General features: G+C 44.1%; 1 protein-coding gene across 4 annotated transcripts in view; it reads left to right on the forward strand.

Annotated features, from left to right (window-relative positions):
* The window catches only part of abcc3 (ATP-binding cassette, sub-family C (CFTR/MRP), member 3), a 51,582-nt gene that overhangs the window by 20,378 nt on the left and 5,242 nt on the right, over positions 1 to 25,962 (forward strand). Inside the window, exons 7-25 of one of the 4 annotated variants that reach the window (XM_076298231.1) lie at positions 1 to 113; positions 1,838 to 2,089; positions 4,097 to 4,274; positions 6,545 to 6,706; positions 7,036 to 7,128; positions 10,454 to 10,657; positions 12,206 to 12,352; positions 12,775 to 12,862; positions 13,451 to 13,517; positions 15,332 to 15,458; positions 16,547 to 16,723; positions 17,093 to 17,260; positions 17,498 to 17,678; positions 17,789 to 17,900; positions 18,171 to 18,327; positions 19,215 to 19,422; positions 20,831 to 21,141; positions 24,792 to 24,991; positions 25,785 to 25,911. The exon at positions 1 to 113 is cut by the window's left edge and continues 19 nt beyond it. In XM_076298231.1, the coding sequence (XP_076154346.1) occupies positions 1 to 113; positions 1,838 to 2,089; positions 4,097 to 4,274; positions 6,545 to 6,706; positions 7,036 to 7,128; positions 10,454 to 10,657; positions 12,206 to 12,352; positions 12,775 to 12,862; positions 13,451 to 13,517; positions 15,332 to 15,458; positions 16,547 to 16,723; positions 17,093 to 17,260; positions 17,498 to 17,678; positions 17,789 to 17,900; positions 18,171 to 18,327; positions 19,215 to 19,422; positions 20,831 to 21,141; positions 24,792 to 24,991; positions 25,785 to 25,911 (3,072 nt within the window). Of the gene's footprint in view, positions 114 to 1,837; positions 2,090 to 4,096; positions 4,275 to 6,544; positions 6,707 to 7,035; positions 7,129 to 10,453; positions 10,658 to 12,205; positions 12,353 to 12,774; positions 12,863 to 13,450; positions 13,518 to 15,331; positions 15,459 to 16,546; positions 16,724 to 17,092; positions 17,261 to 17,497; positions 17,679 to 17,788; positions 17,901 to 18,170; positions 18,328 to 19,214; positions 19,423 to 20,830; positions 21,142 to 22,465; positions 22,780 to 22,847; positions 23,266 to 24,791; positions 24,992 to 25,784; positions 25,912 to 25,962 lie in introns of those variants that run through there. The other 3 variants (XM_076298230.1, XM_076298232.1, XM_076298233.1) reach the window with 3 other exon arrangements.

Here is a 25,962-nt window from a genome sequence, read left to right on the forward strand (position 1 = left end):
AAGTCTCCTTTGGAAAACAAAGACCTGTGGTCTCTAAACAAACGAGACCGGTCAGATGTCATCGTTACCAATCTGCTGAAGGAATGGGAGGTGGAAAAGGCCAGGGTTCAAAGGTAACGCTCACCACATGGTCCAGTCTGTGTACAAAACAAACGCAAAGGTCTGTTCACTCACCCGGCGTTCATGCTTTAAAAAGCTAGTTTAAAGCCATGGAAACAACCTTTAAGGCAACATCCAGTGTAAAACTAGTTTAAACCCATGGAAACAACCTTTAAGGCAACATCCAGTGTAAAAAGTAATGCTTCCCCTCTTACAGGTATCTCACTTTCAAAAACATGTAAAACTATATGAAATGAGGAAAAGTTGTTGCAAGGAGAGTTAGATTCAGATCAGCAATTTCCAGGGTATATATTCATATCAGGTTAATTTGCTTCCTTTGACCAGTGTTCAGAGTGTGAGGAAACACATATGAACTTCCCCCTTGTGATAAGTGGTTAGGCTCGTTTGTTAGATATGCTTCCTGTTTTAAGCAAGAGATGAAGTGCCGGAGAGTTACTAAAACCAAATGACCTGACAGCAATGAGTTCCCATATATCAATATCCCATAATTACATGGCATAGAGCAAATGAAAGAACTTCGGACTTTGTGTACTTTGCTTGTCCTTGCTTTTGAAAAGAGGGGTGCTTTAGGAAACAAAATCTCTCACAAGAGAAAAACTCCTGAACAACCAGTGCAAAGCCATCAAAGGAGTCGTTGCTAGTAGAAGTGCTTGTAGAAACAAGTTTTAAAGAACAGATAGACCAACAGATTTACTCATATTTCACACTGTGTGTGTGTGCCCACGTGTGGTTAGTCTTGGCATTTAAGGCGCTAGTGTCCATATCAAGATCAGTTTTGGGGAAAACGCCTAAGCGGTGGGCATCCTGCGATTCCTCTACAAACACTGGACCGAGGCTTGACCCATGATATGGGTGTGTTCCCTCAACTTCAGCCCACATCATTGTTTTACCCTCTCCCTCCTACTGCTCCCTGTGTGTTTCTTGGCCTCTTATTTCTTGGTTGCACCGTAGGGGGGCTTCCTACTTTCAACAAAGTCTGTTTGATACTGAAAAAGAGGGCTTAGCATATTTAATGATAGACCTGCGTAAAACAAAGCTCATGTACTCATGTCATGTACTAGATAGGCAAGGAGTAATCAATTACTTGCAGTAATCACAAAAGGTTGGTTATTAAACCACTGTTTAGTTTTTTACATATTTTTTCAAAAGTTTTTTTGAGGCAACACAGTGTGCAAAAAGTGCAAGAAAGTGCAAAAGTGCTGTACAAATGTTTCAGTCAGTGAAGATTATCCTCAGTGCAAAAAAGAGCAACAGCATAGTGAGGCAACCTTTTAAACAGTCTAGAGCAGGTGCATCCAATTAGTGGCCAACAGGCCTAGCAGGTCACAGCTCATTCAGATCACATAATTGAACAATTAAGTCACAATTTCATTCAATGAGTCTACCTTATAGGGCATAGTGATCAGACATAGAAAAAACAGTACAATAGACACACACGTCAAATACATTTTACAGAAAACAGGACATTTCCAATTTTTCGTTTAGACCATTAGGATGAAGAGTCTTTAGATAGAAAATATGTCATGTCATGTAGCCTACTCCCATGACTCAAAATCACCCATCATTTAAAAATAAAACAAAAGGTTGCTGGTTTCACATCCTCCGCCAACTTAACGGTTAGCGAGAACTTGTTGTTTTGGAGATGAAGGTAGGCCTACTCAAACTGATAGGCACTTCTTTGTTTGCCTTTCTCACCGCCTCTCTCTTCAACGCGCAGCCAGCAAGACAAGCAGACTCAGGCCCTGTACTCCAAAGTGCCCTCAGGCGGCGCCGCTGCAGCCAACAACCACGCGGGGGGAGGGACTGGAAGCCCAGAGGAAGTGGAGGTCCTGCTAACCAAACAGAAGGTGTCCCACCAGCCCTCCTTCCTGCGCTCGCTGCTGCGCGCCTTCGGGCCCTATTTTCTCATGGGCTCGGCCTACAAGCTGCTACAGGACCTCATCACCTTTGTCAACCCGCAGCTGCTCAGGTAAGACGGCGGCTAATGCTAATTCTAGAGCAATGGCTCAAAGAAAGCAAGCATGCAGTGTTCAATATAGTGTGCGGTCGCACAATACAAATTGCTTTCCTGTGAAGTTACTTTGTGTGCACAATATGAAATATACTCCTCCTGAGAACCAATCCATAGACCTATGTCCTTTGTAGTGAACATAAGTTCTAGAAGCATACCCCTTTACCCCTTTGAGCTATTCTATCAATTCCTATGGTCTTTTAAAGAGGACATCCTGGGCTTTCTAATGATATATCATGTGATTGGCTGGGTTGCTGGGAACTTCCTCTTCCTGGTTCTCAAAAATGGTTGACATCAAAACAAGCACATTTTATGGAAGGAGGAGAGATAAGTCAAATAGTGTCTTCTTATTAAGCATTCATTATGATGGCAATATATGGTCTTGTTAACGAAAATGTCAGGAATCATATGATTCATTTTGAAAGGATAAAGTAGTCTAGAATGATAAATAACATTTTCCCTTATATTTGGTTAAGCTTACCCTTAATTTAATACCACTAAAAGCATAATTTGTCCATTTTTGTCTATTTTCATGGCTACCTTTTCATAGTAAAATGGTCATTTTGTCCACCACAGGGGACATGCTATAAAATGTAAAATAAAAAAAAAATAAAAAAATAAAAAAATCGTAAGATGTTTTTTTAATCCTAAATAGAAAGGAAATTGTTGGACACTTTTTTTTCTTGGTTCCCAGGAGGATTAAAAAATGGGTGGGTCGGTGGTAGCCTAGCGGTTAATGAGCTGATCCAGTATGCCCAGTATGCAGTGGCCTGAAAAGTTGTGGGTCAATTCCCGGCTTCCACCGTTGTGCCCTCGAGCAAGGCACTTAACCCCATGTTGCTCCGAGGACAATGGCCCATTGATTCTTATAATATAATTGACATGTAGGTTGCTTTGGATATAAGCGTATGCTAAATGAATACATGTAAACATAAAGTACAGTGTAAACAATACACTGTGTAGTATACTCCTGTCAAGATAATAGGACAGAGAATAAAGAACACCCATGCTGTATACAGTTCATACTGTAGTACAACACAGTAGTGCACTCAAATGAAATTGAGTACATAGAACACAAGTACCGGTACATATGTTTCCTATGCCTTTGCATAGGTTGTCACAGAGAGGGAAAGTAGGCCTTTAAGGACTGGGGAATGCACTCCTTTCAGACTCCACATTTCTTTAAAGAGCAAAACAAAACAGCTTAGCTACTTGTTCTACAGAGAGGGCAGGCTGTGTTGGCAAATGACAAATAGACAAATGGTCTGTGACAATGGTTGATGTATTGATGGATATGATGGCATTTATTGATTTTGGTAGATTTTCCAATTGATCAGGAAACCTCCCTTTAGTTGAATTATTAATTCATTCATTCAGTCATTCAGTCTATGCAGGGTTGAATTGTTATATTGAATATGCTACTTCTCATTTGCAACTATAGCTCCGCGGCCTCTATTTGCAAATCGGATTGCCTGCTGTTTTATGAGGAGCATGTAATTACATCTGTTGTAGCCACTGAACAGTGATATATTAAAGTAACATTTGTATATGGAAGCATAGAGGGAAATGAGTGGTCAACAATGTCCCTTTTGATCAGCGTTGCCCAGGAGACATTTTAGTTCTATTCCCCCTTTGTCTTCACTCTCGTCATCAGTTCCCAAGAACATATGGATGTTTTGCCATGCAAAGAAACCATGCAAATTTGTTACCACCTCTTTTCAGGGAATGTGGATTGATTTGAATGGAGTACATTCTTACGTCAAAAACCTTGCCTGTCTGACAGCCTGTCTTGTCATATGTAAGCCGAGCAATCTTACTCAGCTTTTCTCTCTTTGGTGAAAGTTTTTTTTATTTTTTATATTTTTCACATGAAAAGGCCACCAAGGCCATCAATTGTATCCTATCTTTTGCCATGTCGTTGAGCGTGTCCCGTGTCCTAAAACCAAATCGATGTTCCCTCCACAGCTTGCTCATCTCCTTCATCAAGAACAAGGATGTGCCGTCGTGGTGGGGCTTCGCCCTGGCCTTCCTCATGTTCGGCTGTGCCATCCTGCAGACACTCATCCTGCACCAGCACTTCCAATACTGCTTTGTCACTGGCATGCACCTTCGATCCGCCATCATCGGGGCCATCTACAGAAAGGTAAGAGTCCAGGCCTCGCTCTCTGTCAACCAGGATATCACAGGTAATAGTCCCATCTGTATTTTTCAGCGGTTATGAACATGTTGGATCACGAGTTCTGTGTGTTTTCTAGCTTTGAGCCTTCGTGTATGATCAGTGCCTCAGTTTGTTATGATGTTGGTTGAGTACAGTGTGGTTGGACGAAAAGACCAAATGAATCTGAGAGGAGTGGATGATGGTGGTGACCATGGTGAGAGGGAGCAGTATGGAGAGAGCTCTTGATTTTGGTATTTCATTTTGGTATTCAGAGCTGTCAGGAGGCAACAGCAACTAGGCCGGTGTCTTCCCTATGACCATCCTACAGATAGTCACATGTGACGTAAAGGTTATTTTTGCATTGTGTTGCCATGAATTATGATAGTTACATTGACATTCAGAAACCATTGATATTTTATTTTTGGCGCGAAAGCAGTTTTCTGATTTCTGATTTTCAGATTTCTGCTTTGGTGGTTGAGGTCGGCACTCTTCTCTAAAGGAGCAACGTCAGGCTCTTGAGGAGAGTTGTGAAGAGGAAATCCACAGCTTTGTGCGGACACGTTGTTGTTTTATTCTGAGAGAGAGAGAGAGAGAGAGAGAGAGAGAGAGAACTTTCATATTGTTTCCCAGCCACACAATGCACCCGAGACATTTGAGGAAGTTCACGTCTGAAAGCGCTGAACAGTCTTTTCGCATTAAATATTTAGCAACTCATCGTTTTTGCCACTCGTGATCTCTCTGGGATTTTTTCCTCTCACACCTAGGATTGAGCCTGCTATGGAAAAAAAAAAACCTTTTCTATATTTATTAGCACTTAACACCAGATGCATTGACCTCATTCTTCATCTAGCAATGGCTTTGTTTGTAACAATTACTTTAACCACCGTGGGTGCTGAATAAAAGCTTTAATGCTTCTCCACCCAAAGAAACAGGGTGTGGTGCCAGGAGAGTGGCATTCTCTCTAATTGCCACGGCTCTGTGATGACTCTGGTGGTGACGAAAGAGCCCTTTCTTCATATTGGTGATGCAACAGAGCAGTTTGCGGTTTCTGGAGGAGTGTGTGTGGTTTCTTTTTGCAATCTCTTGAAATGAGCCCAAAATCATGCTGAGAGGGATGATGTTAACCTTTCCCTTCTCATTCACTATCACTGGGCTTGGATGAAGTAGCTTTTTTTTCCCCTCTCAAATATAAACTGTGCAATCAATTTAGAGGTCAGGGCATCCCCACTCGGACTCTTAACAGGTAGTAATCATTCTGCATTTTGCATTGACTTGCCTGACATTCCATTCATTCAAAGCCAGAGAGCAGCGATTGTGTAGCCTCTCTCGCTCAACTTGGTTGCAGGCAACAGTAGAAGCCAATACTTGATTGGAGCTATTTTTGGGGCGCAGGAACAACAAGCAAAAAACAAAATGAATGTTGGAAAACACAATTTGATGTCTTTGAACGCGATTGTTGTTACTGGAACTGTTTTTCAGTGATCGATCAGATTTCAGTGTAGTATAATGTAACAAAAGCACATACCTTGGGGCAGCCGTGGCCTACTGTTTAGGGCTTCAGACTTGTAACTGGAGGCCGGTTCGAACCCCGACCACTGGGAACGGCTGAAGTGCCCTTCACCTAACCCCTCACTGCTCCCCGAGCACCGCTGTAGCAGGCAGCTCACTGCGTCGGGATTAGTGTGTGCTTCACCTCACTGTGTGTTCACTGTGTGCTCACTGTGTTTCAGTAATTCATGGATTGGGATAAATACAGAGACCAAATTTCCCTCACGGGTTCAAAAGAGTATATATACTTATACTTATACTTACTTATACTTATACTTATATGTTGCCATCTTTGCTGCCAACTTCAGGGGAAAGTCCGTAGGAGTCGATTGCTGAGTGTGGAGTAACACGCTCTGGAAATTCACAATTTCGTCGCCGTTTTTTTTTTTTTTAAAGTCCATACAACTTCATTTTATTTGGAAAGAAATACTGGACTATGTTTTTTTTTTTTTTTTTTTAAACGGCGACGATAAGGCTGAATAGTGGGACAGGAGTGCTGTCAGAAGTAACAAAGGAATCAAGAGCATTAACTGAACTTGACACTCATTATTGAGGGGAGACGTGATCAATTGCATCATGATTACAATACTAGATAAATGAGGGATTGACATGAATGAATGAATGAATGAATGAATGAATGAATGAATGAATGAATGAATGAATGAATGAACAGAAGGTCACAACTGTAAAAACTGTCTGTTTTCTAGTCGCTGGTCATCACTAATGAGGCGAAGCGGTCATCGACGGTGGGAGAGGTGGTGAACCTGATGTCTGTGGACGCCCAGCGCTTCATGGACCTCACCACCTTCCTCAACATGCTGTGGTCAGCTCCGCTGCAGATTGTGCTGGCTCTCTTCTTCCTCTGGCAGGTAATACCCGCGATGACCAGCACCTCACCAAAGTGCCCCTACTCTGTATCTCGCCCAAACTACCTGTGTCCCAACAAAATTACCTACATCACACCAAAACTATCTACCACACTCAAACTCATCACCGAAACTACAAGTGTGCCAACAAAACTCTCACCACTCTCTCATCACAGCAAAGCCATCACTGACAGTTGCCCCTCTGTCCTTTCCCTCTTTTTCTTAAACATTGTTATTTCTTTAACATTGTTATTTAATTTGTTGATTAAAAGCATTTTAGTTTAATTCTTGCTAAATAATGTGTTGTTTGTGTCTGTTTTTGGGTCAAGTAGAATTTGGGCCCATCTGTCCTGGCTGGGGTTGCAGTGATGATTCTCCTCATCCCCCTCAATGCAACCATTGCCATGAAGACCAGAGCTTACCAGGTGAGAGAGTTGTTCCTACACCTACCACTTTGAGTTTGATTGTTGAGGAAAACAACTGGAAAAGATGTATGACATTGTTTATATTTCACTAATAAAGCCCATACACTTTGTCTACACTTTGTATATACGAAACAAATTTAATGACGCATGTATTGGGACTTTTAAGATATAGTGCTATAATCTCACTTACCGGTTGCTTTTTCACCTTGCTAATACAACTGAGGCAAAATAGATAGATAGATAGATAGATAGATACTTTATTGATCCCCAGGGGAAATTCAAGGTCTCAGCAGCATACATACAACACAAACACATTCTTTAACAGCAGAAAGAGTAATTAAAGTATATAATATAAAAACACAACTAAGCAGTAAGGACAGTAGAAGATAAAGAATATGCTAAATATACTAAAATACAAATTATACTAACACTTAATACAATATGTAAAAATATACTAAAATACAAATTATACTAACACTTAATCTAAATCAATTCTAAAAACAGTATCCACATAGTGGTGATTAATAAATCAGAGGCGCTTGCAATGACTGAGGCAGGGACTGAGCCTGTGATTCTGTGCATAGTAAGGTATGGTAAGGTGCTCTAAGGTGCTCTGTGTGAATGAGTGTCATGGTGGTAGTGCAATGGTGATAGTGGTCATGGTGATAGTGCAAATGAGTAAGTCAACAGTGCAACAATGCGGAAATAAAGTAAAGTAAAGTCTATATATCTATATATTTAACTATTTAAGAAAATGTATAAGTGTGGCCACAGTTCTGCTGTGGCATGGAGGGGAGGGGTTATGCATATGTGCTAATGTGCTAATATAGCACGCAAACAGTGAGGCATAAAGACAGTGGTACAAGTGGCTAGTGGACAGACAGTACCAAACATGGAGGGGGTGAAGAGGCAGACAGACTATGCAGAGAAGTCTATCTCTCCTCTTCCCTTAAGTGAGGCATTGAACAGTTCAATGGCCCTGGGGACAAATGACTTTCTCAGTCTGTCAGTTGTGCAAGGCAGTGAGCGAAGTCTCCAGCTGATCAGGCTCTTCTGCTTAACAATAGTGCTGTGGAGTGGGTGACACTCATTGTCCAAGATGTTTATCAGTTTGTTCAGGGTCCTTTTGTCTGATAGTGAAGTGATGCACTCCAGTTCAGCTCCCACTACAGAGCCAGCTTTCCTTACCAGCCTGTCAATTCGCCCCACATCCTTCTTCCTTGAGCTTCCTCCCCAGCATACTACTGCATAGAAGAGGACGCTGGCAACAACAGACTGGTAGAACATCCTGAGGAGCTTACTGCACACATTGAAGGACCGCAGCCTCCTCAGGAAGTACAGCCTGCTCTGCCCTTTCTTGTAGAGTGCATCAGTGTTGGCTGACCAGTCCAGTTTATTGTCCAGGTGGAGACCCAGATACTTGTAGTGCTAACCACCTCCACATTGACCCCATCAATGTGGACTGGTAGCAGAGTGGGCTTAGACCTGCAGAAATCCACCACCATCTCCTTGGTCTTTGAAGTGTTAAGTTGAAGATGATTGAGTTTGCACCATTGCACAAAGTCCTCCACCAGGCTCCTGTACTCCTCCTCCTGCCCGTTCCTGATACACCCCACAATTGCAGTATCATCAGAAAACTTCTGCATGTGGCATGACTCGGTGTTGTAGCAGAAGTCAGATGTGTACAGGGTGAACAGGACTGGAGAGAGCACAGTTCCCTGTGGCGCTCCGGTGCTGCAGATCACAGTGTCAGAGAGACAGTTCTTCAGTCTGACGAACTGTGGTCGCTCGGTCAGGTAATCTGTAATCCAGGTTACCAGGTGAGCGTCCACACCCATCTGCAAGAGCTTGTCTCCCAATCTGAGGGGCTGGATGGTGTTAAAAGCACTTGAGAAATCAAAGAACATGATTCTCACAGCACTCTTCCCCTTGTCCAGGTGGGAATGTGTCCTGTGTAAAAGATAACTGATGGCACCGTCCACGCCCACTTTCTCTTGTAAGCAAACTGTAACGGGTCTAGTGCATGGCGTACCTGGGGTCTGAGCATGCCTAAGACCAATCGCTCCATTGTCTTCATCACATGTGATGTGAGAGCGACAGGTCTGTAGTCATTAAGCTCACTAGGGTGTGGCTTCTTAGGGACAGGGGTGAGACATGATGTCTTCCACAGTGTTGGAACTTGTCCAAGGCGTAGGCTCAAATTGAAGATGTGCTTCAGTGGCTCCCCCAGTTCAGCAGCACAGGCCTTGAGTAGCCTTGGGCACAGTCTGTCAGGCCCAGCTGCTTTATTGCTGCGCAATTTCTTAAGTTGGACTGTCACTTGATCTTTTGTAATGGTGAGGGGTGTAAGGGGAGGGGAGGGGGAGGGGTGCATCTGGGATCTGTGTGTCTGATGGCTGTTGACTGAGGTCGTTGTCACCTCATTGTTCGTGATCGCCATGTGGGGGAGGGGTGCAAAATCCAGTGATGGTGGGGGTACGATAGCCTGTGATGATGGAGGTGAGTGTTGCGCTGGTATTGAGGGGGTGTGAGGGTGGGGGCTGGGGGGTGGTGGACAGACCACCGCCATTGGAGCTGGAGCAGGGCAGTCAAACCTGTTGTAGAAGTGGTTCAACTGGTTCGCCCTGTCCAGGTCCCCCTCCACAGAGCTGCTGTTCTTCTTCAGGCAAAATAAACCATGCTTCTCATATAAGCACCTCTTATGTAGCAGGATCAACCTGTATAGCTATAAAATGCAGAGATGTAAAAGTCCAGCTTCAGAAAGTAAAAGTCCTGCTATGTATTGGTTCTGCCTGTGCGCTTAACACAGGTGATTTCACTAATTAGCTGATCTACCTGGCTTAAGAGTTGTGACAACTAGAATCAGCTGATTAAGTGAATGATTGGAGTGAATGGTTTTACATCTCAAGTGACTTTTACATCTCAAAATGTGATCAAGTACTCACTCAAAGGGCTTAAGCACTTGAAAGGCAATAGCTTGCATCAAACTGCTCCCCCACAACCTAAAAGTTACGCAATTAATAATAATAATAATAATAATAATAATAATAATAATAATAAAAAAGCTTACAGTACTTGTAATGGCTTTGCTTTATTTGTATACTGGGGTGTTAATCTTATCCATTTAAGATATACTATGAAAATACTGTAAAATATGCCTTGACAGTAAATTGTATTAGCTTCTTCTTATCTGTGTACTCAGTATGTAGAAATAAAATACTATGTGCATATTTTGTTAATCAGAAAATATTGTCTGAAATAGTTGAACATTTGATTGTTGTGAGTGAGTAATGAATCGTGGAGACCATTTTGACTTTTGTGACAGGTTGAGCAAATGCAGTACAAAGACGCTCGCATCAAGCTGATGAATGAAATCCTGAATGGCATCAAAGTGTTGAAGCTCTACGCCTGGGAGAAGTCCTTCCAGGAGAAGGTTCTAGAAATTCGGCGGAAGGAGCTCAGTGTGCTGCGCAAGACTGCCTACCTCAGCGCAGTCTCAATCATGGCCTGGACATCCGCCCCTTTCATGGTGAGGACATCCTGAGTGGCGAGAAGTATCATCGGCCTATTTCTATCGTCTGGTTTAAATAATAACAAACAGCAACTAGTTAACCTTACAGTGCCCTCCAGAAATATTGGCACCCTTGGTAAAGTTGACAAAAAACAGGAATAAAAATCATCCTTTGGGAATTTATTGTAATCTCACAATGTGTTTTTGTTAAGAAAAATATTTATTTTTTTGAGATATTCCTTTTTCTCAGAATAAATCTGCTAAGGTTGGATTTTCCCTTGCATTGTGGAATTGCAATAAATCACCAAAAGATGATTGTGCCAATAATTCTGGAGGGCACTGAATATGAATGCAAATAATGATTTGACTGGCCTCCTTTCATGTTGATTTCTGAGTGAATTGGAAATTCTATTTTTTGTCAATTCAAATACATACATAAATGTGTGTGTGTGTGTATATGTGTGTTTGTGTGTGTGTGTGTACAGTACTGTACTGTGCAAAAGTCTGCAGAATGAGTTGACCGTCATATTCAAAATTAAGAGACCACTGCAAATTTGAATATGACGTCAACTCATTTGAATGTCACTCAGCAACCTTAGGATGATATCAGAGAAATGTCCAGTAGTCTCTTCATTTTTTCCAGAGCTGTGTATATAGACTATATATAATATATGTGTGTGTGTGTGTGTGTGTGTGTGATGAACCCAAATGAGAAGTGAAGCGAAGTGAACTCAAATGAGGTGCTTTAATGTTGTTGCTGGCAGTAGAGACTCCACATCGTATTGGAAATGCAAAAGACAAAAAGATCCCATCAGTAGGCTGCTCCTATAAACCTTTGTGCCACTGCAAAGTCCCACAGCTTCATGTGGTGGAAGGACACCTATACATTCTTTTCAATATTTTCCTCTCTGAAGGGGTGCTAATGTTTACCTCGGTCAGAGATTCAAGGAAAGGCCAACCTGTCCCTACTTGATGTCGTGAGCACCTGAGAAGAGTATGTCTAGGGCAGCCGAGGAGAAAAACAGCAACGTAAGAAAAACAGATAGAAACCCTCGAGTCTAGCCAGCCTTTAAAGCACAAAGCCCTTTTGGCCTCACGGCCAAGGATTCACGACGGTCAGACCGAGGGAAAATGAGCGAACCATCGAGTGGCTATGTGGCAAGTGTGTGTTTAGATGCACTACTGCATGTCCAAACAAAACACCAGGTGTCCCTCAGAGACCCTTATCTGTGAGCCAGGTTTCAAAGACCTCTGATGCAGGAATATTGAATTGTCTCCAGTCGCACGTCAAAAAAAAAATCTAAAACTAAACATGCAGGAGTATTGAATTGCCTCCAGTCGCACGTCAAAAAAAAAAAAAACAACTGAAGAAAAATCAGGGGACACAAAAACAGTTAAGTGGATGAGTAGACAAAAACAGCCCCCAAAAAATGTGCAAATGGATTTTGTGATTAAATCTAATCCTTAGTGGTAGTCACTCTGAAAAGACTGGATTGGTTAATGGTGGAATTAAAAAAAACACTAGAGGACTTCTCTCACTGTTCCTGTTTGTCCATTTCTTTTCAGGTCGCCCTGACATCATTTGCCGTGTATGTAACAGTGGACGAGAACAACGTTTTGGATGCTCAGAAGGCCTTTGTGTCCCTGGCCCTGTTCAATATCCTCAGGTTCCCCCTCAACATGCTACCCCAGGTCATCAGCAGCATTGTGCAAGTAAGAGCCTCTCCGCCACCGCAAACACAGATTCTGTGTTTTGATTTTGTAAACGCTCTGGTCATGTTGAACACAAACCCGGCAGTGGCCAGATGCCTAGTTTAGTTTTGGACGTGGATGACTCACTGGAGTAGGAATGTATGTGTATGAGATTGCTGCTTTGTTTAAGGGAAGGAAGAACTGTTTATTCAAATAGTACTCGCTCTGCTCAGGGACATCTTCATCAATCATCCAAAATGCCTCTCTTGTTCTCACTCACTCTCTTTATTTCTCTCTCTCTCTCTCTCACTCCCCCCCCACCTCTCTTTCTCTGTCTCTCTCTCACTTCCCCCCACCTCTCTCTCTCTCTCTCTCTCTCACTCTCTCTGTCTCTCTCTCCCCCCTTTCTGTTTTGCTTCCCTTGTTGACCCCCTGATGAACAGGCCAGCGTGTCTCTGAAGCGAATCCAGGATTTTCTTAGTCACGATGAGCTGGACCCTGAAGCCGTGGACAGAAAGCACACAGGCTCAGGTATGCACAAATCCCACACACACCTACGCACACATACACGCCTACACACACACACACATCCCCTTTTGTTCTTCTGGCTTACATCAGGCAACCCGAAAACCTCCCTTGGCAGGTTAGTACTGTTATAAAATCTTTTTTTGACCGTGGGTCTCTTATTTCTGTCTAGTCATTGTGAGAATGCTCTTCACACCATGGAGTGAAAGGAAGTGAGTCAGACAGTCTGAGTGTTTATGCTGAGTCATGAATTTTTTAGCTTGTTTTCTTCTCTCTCTCTCTCACTCTCTCAAATTCAAATCTTCAAATTCAATGAGTTTTATTGGCATGACTGTACAATAACTTACAATATTGCCACATCAATAGGATGTGTATTTAACACATCAAACTATCAAGAAAAGAAGATTTGACATGGAGTAGGATATGTATTTAAATTATAAAATAGAATGAAATAGAACATACATGCATATGAATGAAGAAAACACACACACACACACACACACACACACACACACACACACATGAATAATCATAAACTAACTAAAAAATCCCAGTGTCTTCACTGACTAAAGCAACACTGCTGTTCACTTTCAGAATTTGCTGTGGCAGTCATCAATGGGTCGTACTCATGGGCCAAGCAAGACCCCGCTACGCTTCACAAGTAAGACCCCACACACCATCCACCAACCCCACAACCCTGCCCAAACAATTTACATTTACTCATTTAGCAAACAACTTTCTTTCTAAGCATCTCACAGTACATCACAGGTATTTTCATCAGTAGAGGGCTTGTTGGCACCTCACTAAAGTACAGTAGTTGAAAGTAATATTGCCAAGTACTCAAATAGTAAACATTTGTGGAGATGTTGTGAAGTTTTGTAAGTGCATTCAAATCTACAGTGGCATATGGCTGACCTCCCATGTGTTCCAGCACACAATTAGTCATGCTCCGCCTTTTTCTCATGCCTGTTCTGGAACAGCGGTACAATAGAGATGTGTGAAACTCATTCTGTGGACACACCAACCCAGCTTTGCCACACTGTCTGGAGGGAAGCCAGCGACTCCAATGCAATTTGTTTGCATTTACTCTAACTGAATCAAATTAAATCAGGGCGGAAATCAAATAGAGCCATGAATCAAGTTGGAACTAATTGTGACCGACTTATGAATGACTGTCTCCAGTGTACTGTTGTCATGTCATGTTTGCATGTCGATGCACTGATGTTTAGTCATTTATTTATCACTTTCCCCCAAAAGTGACTCGCAGTACATTTCATATACATTTTAATCTGTAGCCTGTGTGTACTCCCTCCCTCCTCTTCTCTGTAGACTTATGTATGGGAAGATGCCTCCTCTTTCTGTCCTTATGTGACGTTTGTCTGTCTGCTGTCCCAGCATATGGTTATGTCATGCGCTAATTTGATTCCGTATGTCTCTAGTCCCAGTCTGATCCCAGTCGTCGCTCTATAATGCCTTTCTGTGAAGTCTTGTTTTAATGTCGTCCTATAGTAAAGTCTGTCTGTCCACAGTCCTGTTGTAGATGTTCCTATTCCCATGCAGTGCCTCTGTCTCTGGCATAGCGTGATGTCTACAGGGTGTGCAGCTGCTCTGTCACATTCCCTGTGTGTAATCCTTACTTGATGTCTCTAACTCCCATCATGATTTGTACGCGTGTAGCACCAAGGTGATGTCTCTCACTATAGCCTAACATGCGCTAACATGTCTGCAATGATGAGTTATACAATATATGATGATGTGTTATACAATATATGATGATTAACTCGTGCCTCTAGCTCAACTTAACTTACTTAATCCTCTTCGCCCCTACGGGAGCATAGGGCCTCAGTGAAGTGTCTCCACCGTTTCTGGTGATGTGCAGTCTTCTTCACCTCCTGCCACGAGGTGTTGGTTCTGGTGCCTCTAGCATTAACGTGTTTTCTTGCTGTTTCAAACCCATATTGTGATGTCTTTCTCTCCGTCCTTTGCATTAATGGGATGACTTTGTGCCTGCACTGTGATATCTTCCTGTCTGTCTCTCTGACGAGCTGTCTGTCTGTCTCTCCGTCCCTTGTGTTAATGGGATGTCTTTGTGGCTTTGTAGTCCTCCTGTGATATCTTTCTTTCTGTCTGTCTCTCTGACGAGGTGTCTGTCTGTCTCTCCGTCCCTTGTGTTAATGGGATGTCTTTGTGGCTTTGTAGTCCTCCTGTGATATCTTTCTTTCTGTCTGTCTCTCTGACGAGCTGTCTGTCTGTCTCTCCGTCCCTTGTGTTAATGGGATGTCTTTCTGGCTTTGTAGTCCTCCTGTGATATCTTTCTTTCTTTCTTTCTTTCTGTCTGTCTCTCTGACGAGCTGTCTGTCTGTCTCTCCGTCCCTTGTGTTAAGGGGATGTCTTTGTGCCTTTGTAGTCCTCCTGTGATATTGTTCTTTCTGTCTGTCTCTCTGACGAGCTGTCTGTCTGTCTCTCCGTCCCCAGCATTAATGTGATGGTGCCCCAGGGCACGCTGCTGGCTGTGGTGGGACACGTGGGCTGTGGGAAGTCCTCCCTGGTCTCGGCCCTGCTGGGGGAGATGGAGAAGCTGGAGGGGCAGATCACGGTGAAGGTGCGTGCCATCTGAACACTCCACTCTCTCGGTGCCTGCCGTGCCCGCTGTGCCAGCATCAGAGAACCAGCGATGCCAGGGCAGTGTGCAGACTGATGGAAGCAATGCCCTAGTGGTGTCATTAGCTTGAATGAACGTCACTGGTCGCTGCAATCTAAATTATACACCAAACATGATATACCCATATGGCCTTCCCAGAAACTGAACATTCCTTATTGGTAATAAAACAACAAGAATAGCCTTTTTATTGTGTAATATAATTTATGGATATGTTCATAAAAACTGATTAAAATAATTGTATCTATCAAATTGAAGAAGAAAACAACAAGTGCAATTCGCATCATGCCTTAGTCTTCACATCTCAACCTGTCCTGAAACCTTGTTAAATTGTTGTGTGTGTCGTCGTCACAAGACAGTGTGGCAGGCCTCAAAAGTCGAATCTTCAAAGCACAACCCTCTCTCTCTTTTTCTCTGTCTCTCTCTTCTTCCTGGGAGAGGTTAAAAGCTTTTTCTCTGTAGTGGCTCTATAGTGGATGAAAGGCAGGCTAGGACACGGCCTCAGCCAACCCTGTGACAGAGTGCACCGCTATTGGGGAATACAGGAGCTAAATTGAACTGCCTCTCGCTAGCGTGGGTTATTTTTGATCCTTGCACTCACTAGCTATTTCACCACAGGGTCACACAGGGAATGGAGAAACTGTCTCTTTTTTTGTGGTCTGTGGACCACAGGGGAGGAAAGTGTTTCAAGAAACCGTGTTTGTATGCAGTGCAAGGCCTTTATTAATTTCATTAGTCGATCAGTTAATAAGTTAAGTAGGAAGTCCAATAATGAGCTTGAGGCATACCACACTGGACATGGCAAACCAGGTATGTCTCCTGAATTTATGACCAACGTCTAAACAGGGAGCCTGAGACCATTTGAAATCCCTGTTTCCACTGTCCACAATGTATAAATCTGCTGAGTCATGGATCTTGTAAAAAGCACTTAATTAGCTTTAATGGTTAATTAATGATCAAAGTGGAAAGACGGTTAAGTAGCTTGAAGCCTGGTACACTGGAGGTTTGCTGACGTGCGTCTTGCTCTGCAGGGCTCAGTGGCTTATGTGCCCCAGCAAGCCTGGATCCAGAACGCCACGCTGAGGGACAACATCCTGTTTGGCCGGCCCTACGTGGAGCAGAAGTACCGCTGCGTCCTGGAGGCCTGTGCCCTGGTCACCGACTTGGAAGTGCTTCCCGGCGGCGACCAGACGGAGATTGGGGAGAAGGTAACGGAGCAAAGAGGAGTGGAATGAGTGGTCACTTATAAAACTCCTGTGTAATTTTCCCCTGTCACATGTCCACAATCTAATGTGCGTTTTACATGTAGATTTGAACTGTTATGCCACATTGGAAACAGACAGACAGAACATACACTTTATAGAAAATAGTGTCAATGTGTGTTCAATTTCCCAATGAATAACCCCACACTGGATAACAGAACTATACTGTACTATGATACAACTACACCTTTAGAAAGGCACACAATTGAACACAATGAAATGCAGATTGCACCTTTTGGAATATTTGAAGTTGATAGCTGTCATGCTGATTATTCTAACTCTCTTCACTCCGCTTGGGTCCCACTCCTTCCACAGGGCATCAACCTCTCTGGCGGTCAGAGGCAGAGGGTGAGTCTGGCGCGGGCGCTCTACAGCAACGCTGACGTCTACCTGCTGGACGACCCGCTATCAGCCGTGGACGCCCACGTGGCCAAGCACATCTTCGACCATGTCATCGGCCCCGAAGGGGCACTTCAGGGAAAGGTACCGGCAGGAATCAGGGGTGTCAGTAGCAGGATTTGGTCTCTCCTGTATTTTGTCTCAGGAGTCCAGAGGGACAAGGATTTGTGCACTGGTTGTTAATGTTATTGTTAAGTGTCACATTGGCATTGACGATAGTGTGTGTGTGTGTGTGTGTGTGTGTGTGTGTGTGTGTGGTGTGTGTGTGTGTGTGTGTGTGTGTGTGTGTGTGTGTGTGTGTGTGTGTGTGTGTGTTTGCAGACACGGATTCTGGTGACGCATGGCATCAGCTTTCTGCCGCAGGTTGACAACATCCTGGTCATGGTAGATGGCCGAGTGTCAGAGATGGGCTCCTACCAGGACCTGCTCAAGCAGAATGGAGCTTTCGCAGAGTTCCTCAGGAACTACTCGATGGAAGACATCATAGAGGATGAAATGACCAGTATGTTTTCTACGTATCGACTTCTTTGTGTATGTATGTGTGTGTGTGTGTATGTGTTTGTGTGTGTGTTTTAACACTACCCGCTCTGTACTCTCTACTTTGACCACCAGTGGAGATGATCGAGGAGGAGGACGAGTCATTCCCTGACGACGCACTTAGCAACCACACAGATATGGTGGACAACGAGCCAGTGGTCAATGAAACACGCAGACAGTTCATGAGGTATTTATCCTATAATACCTCCTACCCATGACCAGATTCTGATTATTAGGCAGAACTAGTCATCCTACGGTTGCTGAGTGACCGAGATGAGCTGACGGTCATATTGAAAATTAAGAGGCCACTGCAAATTTGAAGATGACCGTCAACTCATTATGTATGACAAGACACTGGTAACTCTCCCTCTTAGAAGCTCTCTCTCTCTCTCTTCTTAGAAGCTCTCTCTCTCTCTCTTCTAAGCTCTTTCTGCTCTCTCCCCACCCCCCCTGGCAGGCAGATCAGTATCATGTCCTCCGACGGGGAGAACCCCAAGTCCAAGTCGATCCGCAAGCGACGCTGCAGCGAGCTCAAGCATGCAGAACCGACGGTGGAGAAGACGGAACCAAAGGTGGACAAACTCATCCAGGCCGAGACAGCGGAGACGGGCAAGGTGAGCTGACGGGCAACGGTGCCCCCTCATGGGGCCAGCATCGACCACTCTCACACTTACGAAGAGACTGCGCCTAAGGAGAGCTGGGTTTCGAGCCAGAAGCTGAGTCTATTGACCCGGGGAGAATCGCTTTAGCCAGAGGGGTAGCATAATTGGCTTTTCTAAATCCTGAATTTGGAGGAACAGCGTTAAGTGCGTAGTGTAGACAGGCCAGATTGGGCTCGTGTCCTTTAGACTCTCTCTGGTTAATCAGTCTGTCAGTCCATCTGTTTAGCTGTCTGTCCGTCTATCAGCCCCCAACAGCCGTGCGCCAACTGGAACGTTTGCCACTTGGATAATCATAGCGTCCATAATTTGCAAACATCTTTACACGTCTTACATGTTCAAACAATGGTAGCAGGAACACACATACAGTGCATCTATTTTCCTAAAACTCAAGAGTTTTAACATTTCATCTGTGATTTAAAAAGATAAATGAAATAATGAAGATGTAATTTGCTTGTTATGAGTTGGAACGTTACATGAACGTTTCACAACTGGTGCTTTAACTACCCCTAACCTTTACACGGGCTGTGTTTGAGTGGGCGATGTTGAGCACTGTTCATCAGATTATTTACCACAAACCTTTATCATCACAGACCTCATGTTGTGTTGCCTCTCCTTTGCAAATGAAACTGAAGGTGCACTAAAGATGTCAAAGCTTTTTAGGCTCATGTTTGCATGCATGTGTTCTTGTGCGTGTGTGTCTTTCTGTGTGTGTGTGTGTGTGTGTGTGTGTGCATGCGTGCGTGTGTGTCTTTCTCTGTGTGTCTGTGTGTCTGTGTGTGTGCTTGTGCGTGTGTGTCTTTCTCTGTGTGTGTATGTGTGTGTGTGTGTTTCATCCACAGGTGAAGATGAAGGTGTACTTGGAGTATGTGAAGGCGGTGGGGCCTCTCCTCTCGCTCTTCATCTGCTTCCTGTACGGATGCCAGAGCGCCTCGGCCATCGGCGCCAACATCTGGCTCACCCAGTGGACCAACGACGCCAAGTTCAACAAGACGGAGACAGACACTAATATGAGGGTGGGGGTGTACGCCGCACTGGGCATGACACAAGGTACGCGTTCGTGACCTCCCTCTGACCCCTACAAGCAGAGCTGCTAGGGACACAGACAGCTAGGGACTCCACATTAGCATTAACAGCAGTACAGAGTCTTAAGTATAAGTATAAGTATATATACTCTTTTGATCCCGTGAGGGAAATTTGGTCTCTACATTTATCCCAATCCGTGAGTTAGTGAAACACACACAGCACACAGTGAACACACAGTGAGGTGAAGCACACACTAATCCCGACGCAGTGAGCTGCCTGCTATAGCGGCGCTCGGGGAGCAGTGAGGGGTTAGGTGCCTTGCTCAAGGGCACTTCAGCCGTTCCTACTGGTCGGGGTTCGAACCACAAGTCCGAAGCGCTAACCAGTAGGCCATGGCTGCCCCACAACTGCTCTTTTCAAGCAGTTTCTCAGCCTACGTTGCCGACTGCTTTAAAGAGACATGCAGTTTAACTCCACTGCAGCCGAAGCTATCTAGAGTTTGATCCAGCACGCAAATGTTTGCAAGTGCAAATGCATTACTCATTCTTCTGCAAGTAAATGGGGTTACCACGTCTCGCACCCCTACTAAGACTTACTCGGACTTCCACTACTAGTCACAAGCAAAAAAAAAAAAAAAACAGTTTGGGAGTTTCGCTTAGAATCAGGCAGTTTGAGATGGTTAGAAAAGACTCTGCTTTGAGTTACTGTAGAGTTTGCAGATGCATGCAGCCATGAAGCTGCTGTGACCACAGTACTTCCACTGAGGCTAAATTAGGGCAGTTGTGTAGATACATAATAGATAATACATATCTGACACATCTGTGGTGTTAACACAAAAGTCCCAGCTTCACTCGAATCATGCTTGAGAGACTGCTGACACTAATGATGAACTTTGAGCCTGAAGTAGTTGGGACATGTGGGTTTCACAAGGATCACTTACAGGGTCAGACAAGCAGCACTGCACTAGCATGCACAGCATGCACAGTAAGCGTGGCCTCTGAACTTATTTATGTGCACAGCTAGGATCTGCTGATAACATGCCTGAACATGTATGTGTTATTGATGGTCTCCGCACAGATAGATTTCCTGTTGTGACGACGTAATGCATTTGTGATGTGTGAGCTGGTGTTTGAGTTCAGCTGGATAATGATGTGGCTGTGCCCAAACTGAATTGCCAATGCCTGCTGTGTGTTTGTTTACACTGCGATCATGGTACGACCCCTAATTCACCTCCAGCTGTAGAGCCTGCATGTGTCGGGGTTCCCCCTCTTCCCCTCTCCTTGAATGGACCCTCCCAAACTCTCTCCCGCGATGGGCCTTAGTAGTTACCGTCCTCACCTCCTCTCTTCCTCCTCTTCCCTTCTTCCCTCCCTCTCTCTCTTCCTCCCTCCATCACACACACACACACACACACACACACACACACTCACAGGCTTCCTGGTCATGCTCTCCACGCTCATCCTGTCGTTGGGCAAAATCAAGGCGGCGCGCAAGCTGCACGCGATGCTGCTGGAGAACAAGTTCCACACGCCGCAGGCCTTCTACGACACCACGCCGCTGGGCCGCATCATCAACCGTTTCTCCAAGGACATCTACGTGATCGACGAAGCGCTGCCCTCCACCATACTCATGTTCCTGGGCACCTTCTTCAACTCGACCTCTGTCATGATTGTCATTATTTTCAGTACGCCCATCTTTGCCGTGGTCATCATCCCCCTGGCTCTCATTTACTTCTTTGTGCAGGTAAACAAAACCAACAACAACAACAACAACAACAACAGCAGCAGCAGCAGCACCAGGAGGGAGAACCAGGAACTCCACTGGTTTTGTGTTGTGTTGGGTCTTTCCTCTTTGACTGTTATCTTTTTCGCAGTTGGAGAGCTGCCTAAAAGCTGGAGGTTTCTAATAGGTCCCCTGAGCTTCCTCTCTATTGCAGCTGTGCAGCTTCGTCATGGCAGGAGTCTTCCTCAAATATGTCATACTCCTGACCAGTGGCTCTACCCACCCCCCACCCCCTCTCTCTCTGTCATGTCATTTTTCTGTTGTTGGAGCATTTATCTAATGGCATCTCTCTACGCAGTCGCACGTTTTTATCAACTCAGCAACCTGCCTACTTCCTGCCTGCTGCAACCCTGTTTGCTCTTTCTTCCCCTTTGCTCTGTATACACACCAGCACACACACACACACACACACACACACCAGCACACACACCAGCACACACACACACACACCAGCACACCAGCACACACACACACACACACACACACACACACACACACACACACACACACACACCCTCTCTCATGTGCTTGCATTTGGACACAAATACAGACGTGCGTACACATTCAAAACAAACACACTCTCTGAGGATCAGGATGTAATAAGGTATACAAAGGCTGCGTAGTTTTAATGGCAGTGTGGTGAAATGTGAAGCAACAGCAGCCACATTTGTGGCCTCTATTTGGAGTATGTGATGACTCCATTTCTTCCTTCCTTTTCATAGAATGGCGCACAGGCTCCCCCTAGTCACTATTAGGTAGAATTGCAAGTAGATGTTTGAAGTGTTCTTACTTGTGTAGAAGTGCCTTTTTTACCACATATTCTTATTTCCAGTGTTGCAGACTACATTGCGGGTTCACAAATGAAGGAAGAAATGCAGTATTAGGGGCAGGTCATGAGACAAGCTTGGCATAAGAAAGAAATCAGTCTTGCTTTTCACTTTTTTTTTCAGTTTTAACAGTGAGTTTTATCTTAAGCAGATTCAGCAGACCTATGCCACCACTCTATTACCACACCCAACCCCACCCAACCCCATCCCCACCCACTCAGTTACCCTCTGACCTGTCTCGACCTACAGCTCTGGAGATGCAGGCCAAGAGACCGTTGCTAAAATAAACCTTTTTTTTTTCTTCAAAAAAAGCAACAAAAAAAAAAAAACAATTCAACTGAGCAAAAAAATCGAGACAAAAACAATTAATCCATCCTTCATCATTTGTCCCCCCCAATCCCCCCTCCCCTCCTTTCCCTTCTCCTTTTGCCCCCCCCCCCCCCCCCCTCCACAAACAGGTTTGCTGATTATTGGCACCTCTTTACTGTGCCGAGCCTACAGCATGCTGAAGGCGTCGCGCGACACCCATCAGCACATGCTCCAGGGCGTGCTGCGTGCGCCTCAGGCCTTTTTCGAGCGCACTCCCACTGGGCGGCTCCTGAACCGCTTCAGCAAAGACGTGGACACAATAGACACGCTCATCCCAGACAATATTGATATTTGGATGCGCACTTTCTGGTACACTCTAGATGTGCTGCTCATATGTTCTGCCCTCACCCCTCTGATCTTCATAGTTATAGTGCCGTTAATGCTGTTCTATTGGTGGGTCCAGGTAAATAGGAATTTACCGTCTGCTAACTCGTGTTTTTATTTATTTTTGTTGTTGTTTTTGTTTTGTTAATATCTGACAAGCATGCTATAGTACATCATATGTGTTATCATTGTGTAGTTTTGTCTTATTTTATGATGGAACTTTTTTGTATGAAGTCTTTTTGCCACAGTTGTAGCATGTGATTTGGTAGTAGATAATCTTTTGCTATTTTCTTTCTTTTCTTTTCTTTTCTTTTGTTTGAGTGGCTAGAGAGTCGTGGTTCAACAGCAATGAGTGAACCCTGACTCAGCTGTGTGAAAAACTGCTGTTCTTTTACCAGACCTCCATCTGAGCACCACACTGTGTTTGGTGTCTTATTGAGTGTTATGTAGATCAATCACCCCTGGTGGTCAGAGTTGGAAGCTGCACTTGCAGGATAACTGTTACTGGCTTCTCCATAACTTTCCATACCAATTGAAGTCATATTTCTTTCTATGGATGAGAGAGGTGCATATGTTTTCATATTTTAATTGATTTCTTTGAGTTTGTCATAGACATTGCTATGCCTGACTGTCTGGTTGAAAGAACAGTGTGTCGTAGTAGTTGTAGTAGACTTTGTTCTCTGTTGTCACAGACCAGTATTTTGATGTACGGGTTGAATGTATCTCTAAATGGCTCTCTGCATCTTGCCTAGATTAGGTTAACATTTGATTGCAAATGTGTCTACTAAACTCACTAATGCCTACCATCTATATCAGGCAGAAGCTTAACTCGCTAGGAGCCCTCTCTTAACTGGCTGCTTAACCGTCATCATTAACTAGCAATGATGGCAATGATCAGATTGAGAATCTTCTCTTCTCTCTGAATCAGCTGCCAATGTATAGACTTCGAACAAAATTGTATATTTAACCCAACGTATAGCCCCATGACTGTCGTCGTGGAGATTCCATGGGAACACATGGACAAAAACCATACACATATCATATGCTTAACTAACCATAACCATGATCAAATAGAAGGCCATGAGTCCTTTGAAACAAAACCGCTGGTGATTTACAGTGGCTTGGTGCATGTAGGTCTGCTGTACTCCACTCTGACTGGCAAAACATTAGCTGAAAACAGGGTTGTGGGTTTTTTTTTTTAGCCTTGCTACTGCTTGTGTAGTGATTTTCGTTTTTGCATCAGTAGTTCTATACTGATCTGATACTGAGTTCTATACATCTTCTAAACATCTCGATCTTAAGGAAGTAGGTCACCGAATCTTAGTTCAGCTTCATTTGATGGAATACTAAGCTTACTACCTCCTACCTCAACTTGTTTTTGTCACATTCTTGCTTTTGTCTGTTTGATACTCTTGCATGTTGGTAAGCTACTGTGCCTCTTCTTTTCTTTCAAATATTTCTGTTGTTGCTTTCAAATGCTTTTTGCATGTTTTCTGCTGGGCTGGCTGTTTTCCTTTTAACATGGCCATAACTCTTTAAAGTTAACAGTTTCTTCAGTGCAACAAGGGCAAAGGAAATGTTTTGAATTTTAATTTTCTGTGTAAATTGCCAGCTACAGTACTAGTACTGTAAAAGTGCAATATTAAGTAATCAATGGTAATTATATAGCAATTCTATGGTAATTTATCATTTATATGTTCTCCTATTACAAAATATTTAGTATTTATGTATCCATGTAATGAATCTGCTGTAGCATTTCTGATGAATTGTATGATTGAAGAAGGACTTTGGGAAACCATCCTCATCAGTTAAACATTGATGAAATTGGATCTTATTTTATGCATTGACACTTTCGACAGATTTCAAATTTCCTCAAATTTTAGACTTCATAATTACTCTGAAAATGGTTTCCCTCAGTCTTCCCCTTTTTGCCTTTGATGTGTCGGCAGCGTAGCTGTTGCTGACCAACATTTCCAGCTGTACGTGCAGATCTTACACAATGTATGTCTCTTTCTTCATATCCCTCCCTCTCCTTCTCCCCTCTCCCTCTCCTCATCCCCCCCTCCATCCCCAACCTAATCTCCTCCATAGAGATTTTACGTTGCCACGTCGCGGCAGCTTAAACGGCTGGAGTCGGTCAGTAGGTCGCCCATATACTCCCACTTTTCCGAGACCATCACGGGTACTAGCGTGATCAGGGCGTACGGGCGAAGCACCGCCTTCGTGCTCCTGAGTGACTCCAAAGTGGATGAGAACCAAAAGAGTTACTACCCGGGTATCGTGGCCAACAGGTAGGTGTGGACGCACTCACGCAGTGGGTCTCAGTCCCTCCCCTAACATGAATATCAGGAAAAACTGTCTTTGTAGGTCAGTCCTGAAATTACTAGGAATTGTAACAACCATGGAATTATTTGTAATTTGATGACTGTGTGAAACAGTCTTTTGGCTGACAATTCTCAAAGCCTCTTAATTTTTCTTGAATGCCTTGAAATACATTTCCAAAAATTTAATAACTTTAATAGCGGTGGAATTAATCATAATTTGATGACTGTTTTCTTTGTCTGAGAATGCTCAGAGATATTCAAAGAAACCAATGCAATGAGTGGAAAAATAAACCAATGAGTGGACAAGTAAAGTTTTTGGCCATTGCAAGTGCATGCACACTCAATAACAAACTGCAGTTTAAATGCCTCCTGCCTATAATTTGCCCAAATTGTGTTTGTGTGTGGACTCATAATTATGCCACAGGGCCCAATTGGATTTGGCTAATACAGGCAGCACACAACAGTACACCTTCACAAACATATTAAGTCAGACAGGTTTGTCAGTCAGGGTGAGTGGGTGGTTACGTTCTCTGCCATCAGCATGGGCATCAACATGGGCAGGTTTTTTTGTGCTTTGGTGCCCACGCAGGCCCTTGTACAGCTCCGCTCCCTGCGCGACCTCTAAAACTCATCTTACCCACAGCGTGGGCAGCGTTTAGCGAGGGTTTGGGTATGAGTCAGCCCCCAACTTTGGCCTGACCGCTCCTGTTGTCTGTGTGGTTGCTGATGATCCTGATGTTGGCTTGTGGTGGGTGGACAGGTGGCTGGGCGTACGCATCGAGTTCATCGGCAACTGCATCGTGTTGTTCGCCGCCCTTTTCGCCGTTCTGGGGAAGGACCATCTCACCGACAGCTTGGTGGGCCTCTCCGTGTCCTACGCGCTCCAGGTGAGTCCGCACAATGCCTGTCAATCAACCCTGCTCTCATGACCAAATAAA

Source organism: Alosa pseudoharengus, unplaced genomic scaffold (genome assembly GCF_046254945.1).
Source record: "Alosa pseudoharengus isolate Yale_2024_CS ecotype anadromous, Long Island Sound unplaced genomic scaffold, YU_APseudo_1.1 YU_APseudo_1.1_scf_21, whole genome shotgun sequence".
Lineage (NCBI taxonomy): Eukaryota > Metazoa > Chordata > Actinopteri > Clupeiformes > Clupeidae > Alosa > Alosa pseudoharengus.